Source organism: Aythya marila (assembly GCF_965140915.1).
Source record: "Aythya marila genome assembly, chromosome: 3".
NCBI classification, from domain to species: domain Eukaryota; kingdom Metazoa; phylum Chordata; class Aves; order Anseriformes; family Anatidae; genus Aythya; species Aythya marila.
Genome location: NC_139044.1, coordinates 18,462,874 through 18,475,628, shown reverse-complemented (window position 1 = coordinate 18,475,628; position 12,755 = coordinate 18,462,874). Strand labels below are relative to the sequence as shown.

General features: G+C 39.0%; 1 protein-coding gene across 4 annotated transcripts in view; it reads right to left on the bottom strand.

Moving 5' to 3' along the window:
* RPS6KC1 (ribosomal protein S6 kinase C1) overlaps nt 1-12,755 on the bottom strand; it is an 87,644-nt gene that overhangs the window by 12,070 nt on the left and 62,819 nt on the right. For 3 of the 4 annotated variants that reach the window (XM_082757726.1, XM_082757728.1, XM_082757729.1), the window contains 2 exons: nt 5,563-7,140; nt 5,202-5,291 (listed from right to left, as the gene is read on the bottom strand). In XM_082757726.1, coding sequence (XP_082613852.1) covers nt 5,202-5,291; nt 5,563-7,140 — 1,668 coding nt within the window. The remainder of the gene's footprint in view (nt 1-5,201; nt 5,292-5,562; nt 7,141-12,755) is intronic. The other variant, XM_082757727.1, reaches the window with a different exon arrangement.

Sequence of the window (12,755 nt, the reverse complement as noted above, 5' to 3'; positions counted from 1 at the left end):
AACTCACGATGTGGACAAGAAAGAAAAAAAAAAAAAAAAAGACTCCGACCAGAGCACAGCTCTGAAATCGCATCCTCTGATAACTCCACAGGGGTGCAACAGAACTTATCCCCGGTGCTGGAAAGAGAGCTTAGGGAGTGTAAATAAAGCACCTCATTCACACACCGTATTTACATGTTACGTTAGACCAGCCAGCCACTTCTACGACATCCTGCTTTACAGGTTAGCTTGAAAAAGTACCTAAAAAATTTCTCTTTATGTGTAAATCATCAACTTAAGCTGTTTTAGTGGGAAACAGACCCGACTAGCCTGTGGCTTTAGACAATTTTGTCTTTCTGACAAGTATTAAGCATACTTTGGAGAGGCTTTCTAAAAAAGAAAAAAAGTTACCCATTTTATTTTAAAACCCACACTATCAAGAACGGAAAATAATTGTTACTCTGCTTAAAAGGTAACAACATTTTGCATTTAGGATCACAAAGATGGCAAAACTGATACTTAAATAACAGAAGGCGATCATTTGCATTTCAAAATTCATCTATCTTGCTTTTCCCTCAATTAGACCAAAACATGTTGATTCACAGGTTTGTGTGCGCGTTTGTTTCTTTTTTAAACTTATTTATAGTGCAGAATAATGGCCCCCCTGCTAGGTTGGCATTTGCTCAAGTTTCTGTCCGTGCAAATTGAATCTGTTACTGGAATTTTCCCCCCTTCAGAATACCAAGGCACATTAACCAAGAGATAAAGAGATAGGCTGCTGATACTATCAGCCACTGGGCAGGTGGATAATGTGAGGGATTTTTTTTTTTTTGTTAGTTTTTTTGTGGGGTTTTTTGGACAAATATGTGATAAGAGTTCTCAGGGGGCACCGAGAGCAAAGGGCTATTTAAACAGAAGTGAATCATTCCCGTCTGATCTGCTAATAACTTTGTATTCGGACATCAGCTGCTTCGCACACTTTAAAACGCCCAGAAAACAAAATTACTACCTAGAAAAGTAAAAACCAAAGAAAGCACAACAAAACACGTGAGCCTCACATTAGTCACCTTAACTGTATTAACGCGGCAGAAAGTCCCAGTGACAAGTGCTTAATTCCTTCTTTAAAAGCAAATAGGTTATTCTTGGCCAAACCCCCCCCCAGTTCTACTTGAAGTGGTGTTGAGTTTATAGGGGATGATTTATAATCCGCCATTTCCCTGGTGGTTTAGAGAAACAACATTTGACTTATCATAGGTGAACAGCAAAGATTTAGTTTGGCCATTAATCAAAGTATAGCGCGGGCTCTACTTTCAAGCATCTGCAGCTTTGTTGTTCCAGTAGCTGCTTCAGCATCAACTTGTTTTTTTTAAGTAGAAATACGCGGGAGTAAAAAGACTTAGCCTGCTTTACCAAGATTCAACAGCACTACAACTCGCTACGACTCCGAGCTTGTAAGTACAAGCCTTGTATGCAAATCCTTGCAAATAAACCTCGTCTTCAGCTCCAGCCCTTCTGCGAAGCGAGGCAGATCAGAGGCAGCGAGAGCCAGAGCAACATCCATTAATGGTACAATGCCACCTGCCGTCACCGGTGCACAAGTGCAGCTTCTCGCCGAAGATTTATTCCTGCTTTTAATTTACGCCCGATATAAAACGACGATTGCTATTTCAAAGAGAATGAAGTACACTGTCAGCAGGAAACAGCACGCAGCTATGTGAACTATCCCGTCCCCCGTCCTTCTGACACTTCTCCACCCGTAATGGTTGGGTTTGTTCTGTTGTTTTGTACATTTATCGCATAATCCCTCTTATATGCACGCAGATCAACAACTCTCTGTTTTCCATAGGATAGCAGGAGCTCAGCAAGCCCTCGATATCCACCACGGAAAGGATCTGATCGCTGCTTCTGTATCAACACCACCTTCCTTTGCTTTAATACGGAGTTACACCACTGGGTATGAAAACCTCAGACACAAACTCCTAGGGTCCTGTAAGCAAACCCCAGCACGCAGCTGGACTTCTACCCTCCCGAGTCTAAAGAGCTCCAACATCAACACGTTACTACTCCCAGCCCCTCCAGAAATTAGATTCTGATGTACGAATTGTAGAATTTAGATCCCGTATTTTCTTCCAACCAATAAAGCAACTTAAAATTCAAACACACCCTCAGGCACTTCACCGCTAAGCACACTGTATAACTTGTCATGTAAAAGAGTAACATCTAAAACCTTCCCAATTAAAAAGATAAAATGGTTTCAAGTACATTTTTATATCTTTCACATAACTCTGCAATACAATTTCCTACCTATTTTAAATTGGATATATCCTGCAATCTATTTAACTTTCACATTCATTCTCTCCTTTTTTTTTTTTAACCTATTAAATTTGCTCCTCAAAAACCAGTGCAGAAATTGGATCTCGAGAAAACTTATCACCTGTTCTCAGACTGCCACACCAGACCCTAACAGACGGTACTTTGGCAAAGACATCTTCCCTTTCTTGCATACTTTTAATGGGAGCGTTAAAATAACAAAAACATTGAAAGCGTGTTACACATAACCTTACCACATCCAAAACCTGCTCTGTCCTGAGCTCAGATGAAAGCTCACACCAAGCTAAACACATGCAGACAAAATTTGCCAAGCCAAGTTTCACTGCATCCTCCAGAAGTGAAAAGGAGAGGTCAAGTACCCAGAGGTACGGCAACACAGCCCGCAACACCGGACACACCAGGAGCATTCAAAACAAGAAAAAGACTCACTTTGAGTCACTTCATTTAGTCGCTGTGTTGTGTTATAAAACAGATAAATAAATCCTAAGACCTGATCAAATTTCATGAAGATCACTAGTTCATCTCTACAAAATTGCAGCCTTCAGCAGGAAAAAAGCAAGCTGCAAGAAACATTTCTGATCAATTCTAAAGAGCAACTAAAACAGAATTAAAAAAAAAAAAAAAACACTTGCCAATTTACCTTAGCATCGTGAATCGAAACAACTACCATTTCAAAATGGTTAGCCAGGAAGCTGCTTGAGGAGTGACTATCATGATAAAGAGGAGACAGACACAGGCTCCAGGGACATCGCACACTTCTCAAAGGAAAAAATGACCATCCAAGTAAGGCCTGATTTCCTCTAACGTTGGAGTGTTCCTGAAGAAAGCCCTCCAATGGGATTATTTTTTATTAATACTGATCAAATGTTTCAAGGCAAGACTTTGCAGCAGTAGCAACCCTAAGAAAGCTACTTTGGCCTCAGCTATCCACATTATTTAAGGTACGCACAGTAAACCTTTACACAGAACAAAAATGGCTCCAAAATATATTTTGCATTGCTGAGTTATTGCAAGCACTACTCTCCTATGCAAAAATTATCATGAAATAGCTACACTAAAATCTGAGTACACTGAACAAATAATGCTAAGATCAAGAAATACGAAAGGTAAGACTCAGAGCAGTATCAGTTCAGCTGCCTTGCATCTACCTAATATTTGCACTTGCAAATCACCCTGCGGCTCACCAGTTACAGACACACAAAGCAAACTCCAGTTTGGGGTAGGGCAGAGAGGAGAGGGCAACCTAACCAAGAAAAACCCCGATGGTTGCCACACCTGTGCTGTGAGGTGGAATAACGATGGTGCAGAGAACTTTATTCTTGCATATGGGGAGCTCTAAATATTATTTCAACTGCTCCCTAAACACTTAATTACTGCAGGAGTTGGCTGGCTAGGGCTTAGGGGGCAAAAAAAGAAAAAAGCTTCTCTTTGGATCCTCATTAAAACACAGAAAAATTAAGCTTTGACTTTCACAGCTCATTAATGGTGACAGGGTGGGAAAAGGCTGCGCTTCCATCCTTACTGCTGCTCAACTGGGGAGAGCTCTGCACGAGGCTGGGGTAGGGAGGCAGGAAAATGCCTCCCTCTATCACAACAGAGCACACGTTGGCAACCAGGACACGCTTCTGTTCCACAACCACAAGAAGTGCTGTGAGGCTCAAAAAGCAGGGATTCCCCAGTTTTCCTGTTCTTGAAATAAAGTGGGGTGAGAGTAGAACAAAGGTGCTGGTTTTGCTTTGATAATAAAGCATTTGTTTTCTGTTTCTCTGTAATACCTGCCATTTCCCTTTTAACTTGCACCTGGATAGCAAAGATTTTATTTACTATTAATCTCAAGAGGCTGGAATTCAAATTTTTGTTGAGATCCTGCCACCTGTATTCACAGGCAGCAGTTCCTTACTGTATTTCAGTCGGGGGGAACCAAGTCACAGAATGAACACCTGATGCCCAACTAAGTTCAGAACTTTTGTCTTTTATTGTTGATAACTCTTATCTTCAGCTATTTTTTTTTTTCGAGCATATTCGCAGACTTTGAGCTTGAGAACTACCTGCATGCCAACTTGCAAAGCCGAACCAGACCGTGCACTCAGCAGAAAGAGTACATTGGCATTTCAAATTTAGAATCAAAAAGACAAACTAAAAATCCGAATAGCCTCCCTGTAGTTATTTCAACTCTAAAAGTAGTTTCTTTAACCCAGCTATGAAACTTTTAAAACACGAAGTTACAAGTAAAATACCTGATTTTTGGCTGTCACAACCATTAGATGACTATAATAGCAGAAAATAAATTGGAAAGAGGAAAAGAGGGAGGTCTCAGTTTCAAGTGCCATCCTCACTATAAAAACCCAAGAGATATTGATTTTATCACCCTCGTGATTGATGAAAGCAGTTCTAAGAAAAGAGCTCTCTAAACTATTTCAAAGCCCTCTGCAGCTCATCAAAAATGTCAGAGGCATCTCTGAGCCTATTAGGGTTGTATATTTCAAACTGCTATGTGTTTTTCTCCCATACTCTTTGCATGAATAAACTTTTGTGTTTTTAAAGTTCATAGTGTCGCCTTTTCGGTCCGCCCTTTTCCATATTTACTCTTTTCAGTTATCAGGATGTGCTCACACACAACAAACAACAGAAAGAAAACAGAACATTCCTTACATGTGCTTAAACAAGTCATTCGATGCAATTACACTTTACGGAAATGCTCCAACAAACAACAACACAGTTAGCAATAAAGCAGTTACAAACCCTCTTGGCTTTTTAAGACATTCGGTAAAAAGAAAAGAAATTCTAGCAGATATTGCACGATCTTGAGCTCTGTGTTATAGAGGCTCCGTGAGAAAACGAAAGCTGCTTATCTACTTTCCAAGTGAAACATTGTAGGTGATTGCTCTAACCTGGGGCACAGTACATTCTCTCTATGGCATCGTTGTCACAGGAATCTTCAACCTCCCTCCACCTGCTAAAATACGTTAGCTGAATGTGTCCTAAAAACAAAACGACAGGAGAAATCAAAACATTTTTCCCTTCCATTTTCTGCAGAAGTGAACTGTAATTACTCCTTTTGTAGCTAAAAACAGTATCATTAAGAATAATGGCATCATTAAGTACTAGAAGCTATTACTGGGGGTGAATTTGCTGCACTGATAATGAAGCTCTAGACAGGAAATGAAGATACTAATTACAAGATAAAACGCCTACTCAGTTAATTGGAAGCAACAGCGAATAAAAAGAAATGCATTTGCAAAAGTTCCTGACCTCTATCATTCAATAAGATGTTGTTTGGGTTCAAATCGCGGCACACAATTCCTTCTCTATGTAAAGCATCAAGGGCTACAACCATTTCAGCTGCCCATCTCTGAATGCAGTCCTCTGGGATGTAAAACCTGGAGGTTATCGCTAATCTTTCGTCGAGGTCCTGAAAAATTTGATGTATTTCCTTCTCCCCTGCTACTGCTATTTTGTCTTCCCCCTTTGGTGCCGTCTTTTCACTTTCAGCTGCTGGTAACAAAGCCAGGTTTGTTTCCTCTTTCCCAAAGTCTTCAGTTTGATCGGAAAACAGCAACACTGCTTCATTTCTTAACGTATCTCCATCCGAGCTAACATCTTGAGCACCTGAGAGCAGGTTGGAAACAAACAAACTTTCTTCTTTGCTTGCCGCGTTTAAGGAGCAGGCTGCAGGCCCTTGCAATAGAGCCCCATCTTCTGAACTACCTACCTCTTGGTCAGAAGTACAGAGGGTCCCAAGAGCTCCCTGCGTGACACCGCTTTGTCCATTCACTTCCTCATGGGAAGGATCACCCAGTTCTGGTGCCACATGACCTTGCTCTTGATCAAACGTTTTGCATTGCTCTGCGGAATTATTTAATTGTAAGACATCGGGCGTTTCTAATAATTTTACTTCCAAGATGTCCATATCAGTTTTTGTAAACTTTGATGGCCGTGACACTGCCACCTCCTCTGTTTCATCAGACATGCCAGGTAAGTTTATCAGAAGATCAGGCCTTCCTTCATCAACACTATTCACATCATCAGAGGCAGCATCCTTAAAGGAGATAACTGGCACAGAGTCGTTTGAACCCCTGCTTATGGTGTCATGAGCTTTCACACCCATTTTGCTCTCCAGGGCATCCAAGCTTCTGTCATGACCTGAAACAGAAAACAACGGCTTCAAAGGTTCTGATTTCAGGTTATACAATTTTTCTCCAAAATCAAGCCCCAGAAGCTCACTAGCGCTATCTTTGCTGTCTATTCTGAAGAGCTCCATGGGGCTGTTCTTCGATTTAGTTAGCGAATCCAATATCCTAGTAGGACTGGCTATTTCTGATTCAGCATCGTCAATGAAAAGCTTCAGCTCCTGAGATGGAATCTGAGAGCTGAAGCTATCACTGCCAACAACAGTGCGTTTCTGCGAGGAGCTTCTCTCTTTGTTATTCAGACCTTCATTCTCCAGTTTAACCATAGGTTCCTCATTTAAAGAGCCAGAATCAATTTTTTCTTGCCCATATTCGTTGCATAACGTTAAATAACTAGTGGTGCACTCTTCTTCTGAGCTGGATGCTGAGTCCATCCACTTGGAACTCTCCTGGCCATCTTCCTGGTTGCTGCTGTCGTCCTGAGAGCTCGGCGTTAGGCTGCTCTTCAGCGGGATCACCTTCAGCATGTGCTCCCCGTAGCTTTCTCTGGAATCAGTGCTGCTACTGATTTCTTTCGGACTAGGCGTTGGCCGCTCCAGGTGAATTTTAGTTGAGCTGCATGTTTGGGGTTCAGGGATTTCAAAGCTCTCTTCAGGGCTTCTGTTTAAGAACTTACTGACATAAGACCACAGTTTTCCTCCTGCAAGGAAAGAGAATGGGGAAATCTCTTAATATCACTCAAAACAGAATCAGTTTCATTATGATACAGGAAAGTACTCACACCGACAGAATATACCACCTCCTTAAACCCATAGAGCAAGTTCAATCTGCTACCTCAGTAGAAAATAATTACAGGGACCACGACTTGCTTTTCAAGCAGATTTGTATTAATACATAAATATTTAAATAGCTCCATCTGAGATTAAGCTTTTTTTTTTTTTTTTTTTTTTTTTTTTAAAAAAATCAACTTCAGTAAAGTCTCATTTCAGAGTCTGTCTCAAGTTGCATGGTGGTGACTACTCTCCATCTGCTGTCTCAAAAGAAAGCAACAACTAGGAAAGATCAAATGGTTTAGTGCCCGTAACCAGCTCTGCCTGTACTGAATCACAGCTCCCAGCTCATAAGCAGCATTAGGGAAGACAGACTAAAAGCTACTGATCAGCAAGGTTGGTAAGGGGAACAAAATCACCACATATTAGCAGGTTATTTTAAGGATCTGTTTCCTCTTTGAAAAGATAAAAAAATATTTTTAAGAAATTATTTTTTAGTTAAATACGGATGATTTTCTCCCTTTTACTTCAGGCCTCAAGAAAGGTCTTGATGCCTTGCTGCATTACAAAATGATTTATGAATGTTTTAAGTTACATTGGCAATCCAGTTCCTCCATATCAAAAATTCGAAAACAAAGTTACAGTTCCAAAAGTAATCACTAAATATTTAAAAATACAGAATAGGACTCTATTTCCAATACCACATATTTTTAAGAAAGATTACAGATGACAATCATATGCTGCACAAAACAAATCAAGAAGTGACTGTATCTCTTGCACGTGCCTAAGAATTTGACTTTAAGAAGCAAGAAAGCCACCTTCGCTAACTTAAGGAAAAATGCAAAGTCAAGACATTTTAATTTAAAAGATTGTACAGAAATGCTGGGAAGTACAGCTCAAACAAAACCTTTGTAGAAGAAAAGAATAAGTATCCAGCCCACAGGGCACCTTTTTTTCTTCCTTTTTTTTTTTTTTTTTTTTTTAAAACTTCTTTGGGTAAAACAGAGTTTTATATTATGTTTTTTTCCAAAATAGAGTCTTTAGTAGTTATTTTTAAGCACTCTCCTTATCAGGCAAAATTCCTTCAAAAAGTACAACAAAAGAAGAAAGTATTTTTCATTGCCTAGAAACAGGTTTTATATATTTCCAGGTATTTCAAAAAATAAGTTATCAAAGGCAGAAAAACCTTGATACTTTAAAAATGAATTTGAATAATACAATGTGGAGTTTTCTTGCTCTCCATCCCCCTGGCTAAGACAGGACTTGTTTTTGAAATGAAAAAAATATATATATATCTCACTGAAAGTAGGTATATTAAAAATATCAAGAGGGAACTCTAACAGCTTGAGCCCAGTGGTAAAGATGACAGTTTAAGATCTATTGGTTCACCCGCTTTCTGCCTGTGAGCTACAAATGGACCTCGTGGGCCAAGATGACCCTTGCTCCCTTCCAGAGAAGGCAAGGAAGGATGCCAGGAAGAGGAACAGGAACAAACTGAAGCAGCGCTCCCAGAGACTCTGAGTTACTGTTCTTAAATTACTTATATTTTTACCAAACGAGTTTATCCCATAGTCAGCAATTATTTCTCTAAGCTTATGTTTTTACCTGCATCCACACTTTTGCTAAGGAATGGCAGGAAACAAAACACCAAAAAGGAGAAAAAAGAGTAAGCCGCAGAAAACACACATTTTTACATACGTGTGAAAGACGTTCTCTTTTCCACACTTCCATCCATCATAAAAGAAGCAACACAACAGTTGAATTTTACCCCAAGATTCTGGTGGAATAGTATTTGTATGACAATTAATTTTCTTTAAAATTTCAATTAAATTATTTTGAGAACACAGTGCTTGCAAAATGACTTTGCCCAGTTTATTAATTAGGCAAGGAATCACTCAGGGTCTTTTCACACTGAACAATAAAATCTCATTTGATAACCACCCCCCTGCTGCATTTAATAAGGCACATTACACCTGCCCATCCCACCTGCATTATACTTACTAGTGCAAGCAAATACTAAACATTTCCATCTTCATATCACCAGCATTTATTATCATAGCACCGCTTCACAAATTTCTTCTGAAAACACAAATCTCAGCTTTCAAAGAGCGCTCCCAGAAGATGACCCACGAAGATCCACGTTACATATCTGCAGCATTGTTCAGTGCCTGGCACAACAGCATCTCAACTTCCAAGCATGGCTTTAAATGCTAATACTAGCATGATATTCCTTCCTCAGTAGTAAGGAAATTAATTTTTAATGGAGACCCAATAATCCAGAAAGCTCAATACCTTGTTTCTGTAGTCTACCATCCCATTTTTTTTCTGTGTCACTACTGGATACCAGCTAAGATCCTGCATGTCACATCTGAAGGGCTCTCACCAACCTAAATGTTTCATAACCTTTATTTAAGGTAGGAAGGGTCTGGACTGTCTGACAGCATGAAAAGTGCAAGAATTCTCCTCAGCACAATTTTTATTTTCACCTGTAGACAGGTCAAGCTGCTTTTGGGACAGCTCTGGTTTTCTGCTTCCTCCACCTGACTTCATGCAAGATTTCATGCAATCTCCTCCAGATCTTGGCCTCTACTCAAAGTCTTAGCGTAGCTTAAGAAAGGAATAGACTCAAGAAGGACTAGGGAAGGAAAGCAGACACATTGAGATCAGTCCATTAAAACCCTGCAGAAAACTCAATGGAAAAGTCAAGAGGTTCAAACTATGTTTTTAGAAATGTTTGATTTCAAATGCTTTCAGCAAACCTAGAATTTCCACAAGACAAAAAATCTCACTTTATCCCTACAGGATTCAGAAATTCACAACTGTCTACCTGTGAAAACAGAACTGCAACAATGACTCATTTTCCTATTAGTAAGCCTGTTATTATCTTACCTTTTTTAAGAAAGAAGTTGCTCATTAATAGTCACTTGGACTGAGAAATCACAGTGAAAATAACTACTTGCTGCAACTCTAATTTGGAGTTAAATGCAAGTAAATACAAAAAAAAAATTGATTATGTCCAAATATGTTTACACACATATTTCAAGACTGGCCTCCTGGTCAAGTGGAGCTACATAAATAAATGCTATTCGATAATTGTGTTTTATGGTGAAAAACAACAATTTTATTCCTTTTTGAAAATGTCCAATTCAGGGTCAAACAAGAGTGATATTCCTATCTGGGTATATAATTATGCCTTTATGAATGACATACTAATAATCTTTCCCCCTCTCCCCATGTGTTGTGTAAGATCAAGAAAACCCATTAGCAAGCCATGCTAATATAGTATCAGGAATCTATAAAAACTAAAATTACAGAAATCAATCTAAACAAGTAAGCTTCGCTCACTGTCAAATAGTCTAACATACTAAATAACCATAAAAGCTATGATTTTAAGCTAAAGTTTATTAGTATTTAGTACAATTTCAGAAGTACAGTATTAACGTAATTAATTTTAAAAAATTCTTTAACCACAAATTGGCTCTGCAACCAGTCTAGCTTACTCCTTGTGGTTTTATCATCACACACACAAAAAAAAGAAAGCAAAAACTCAAAGCTCCACATTCTTTAGTTATTTAACGTAAAATTAAATATTTAGGAGCGCCTTACTTCATTGTATTTCCAATACTCTGGAGGTTATATCTGTCCTTCAAGAGGCAGAATCTAAAATATTACTGTTCCAAAAAGAAAAATCAGGAGGATATTTCAAAAATAAAGTGGTCAAGTGATGAAGCTGGGTAGGAATTTTGTAAGTTTTTTATATATATATATATATATATATATATATATATATATATATATATATATATATATATATATATATTCTTTCAAACACTTCTACTTTTTTTTTGTTGCTAATAATAGGACTTAGAAGTAGGCACATCAAAGAGAAGAAGATACAGAGACTATACTGCACACATCATAAGGTAAGAGGAAACCTAAGAGATCAGCAAATTCAGTCTCCTAACCATGTTTTTGTTCTAGCTCACATGAAAAATAAAGTCATAACCTGTTGGATTTTTTCCTCACTCACTACTCAGTCACTTACCGTTTCAGCTCCACATCCTACAGACTGGCTAAGTGGCCATATTCCAAAACAAATCATTGGCTTTTGCTAGCTTGGCCCATGAGGTTGCTCTGAAGGACTTTTTCCAATTCCTGCACAAGTGGAATGCAGCTAAAAACGTGGTAATCACTGTATTAAGGAAAGCCCAAACTAAGTCAAAGTGAACAACCTGGGCTTCGAAATTGTTGTGATAGGATAAAGAAGGAAAAACAGATTACCGAAAGACATCTGCTTGAATTATTCTCCAAAACCTGGCCAAACTCTTTACATCACTGCATAAAAATTTGTTTATGGCCAGGAGTACCAATCCTAAGTTATGCACTTCATGTGAATCAATATTCCTGCTGGAAAAAGAACAGCCTTATGGTTTTCTTAGAATCACTGTCCTTCTTTTCAATAAAGACAGCTACTGCTAAACTTCATTGTATTAATATACAATGACAACATATAATTATGTCTGCACAGTTTCTAGGCCAAAAGGGAACCAGACATGCAGGAATTATCATGATACAATAATAATATTTCACAGCATCCCAATGGCAGCCACAGCGGGATTGCAGCATATATAGGAACTGGAAGCTCACCTCTACCTAATCTCTAATGTGACAATAGTTACAAACACCAGTTTTATCTAGAGGGCTGCTTCCACTGCTGCTGGTGAGTCTCTGCTATGAAGTTTAATAGTTTAGGCAAAGCTCCCACTTCACAATGTGCTTCAAGCAAAAGCTTTTATTTCAAAGTAGCCTCCTGAAAAAGCCCCTTGCCAAGGACCAGATCACCTTTCCTACCTTTTCTGATCTCCCCCTCTCTCGTCTTTATAGCAAGTACTGCCTCCTTTCCTAACAACATATCTGCAGCTTTGCAAGCCAGAACACTACCACGTTGTTGTCTTTTAATTCCTGCATGCAGCAAGCCTCTTCAGCGTGAAGTTTCTTGAGTGCTCTCCAGATTGATAGGAACTCCAGCTTATTTATGCTTAAAGAGATTTGACAGCTTCTAACAGCCACTTAAACTTTGATGTCCCATGGAAGCCCCCCAGCCTATTTTTGAAGCATCTGTTTCTAAAATTTCTGGAGTTGTTAGTGCCAAGAAGAAGCGAGGCCTTATTAACATCAGATTGGCTCTCTACCACACTAGAATTTGGCAAGTGCTTTCCAACAAAGCTACAAGATAACTTTATGGACTTTCATGCTTCTAAGACACCCTCGAAGCCTCCAACTGCAGCCAGGAGAGAAGCCTGTTAGAGCACCCAAGACCTCGCTCGCCAATCTGAGCATGTAACTGCAACATGACTTACTGGGGGGAAAAAAAAAAAAAAAAAAAAAGTTTTCATTCTGAGCAGAAGTTTGGGGTCAAGCTTTCAGAATTCCATGCAAAACCCAACAGTTTGGGCTGAACTTGATAACACGGTTAAGTTTTGCTGTAAACAGGAAATAGCAGGCTCCTTAGCAAATATGTAATATCTGTAACAAAACGTTAAAA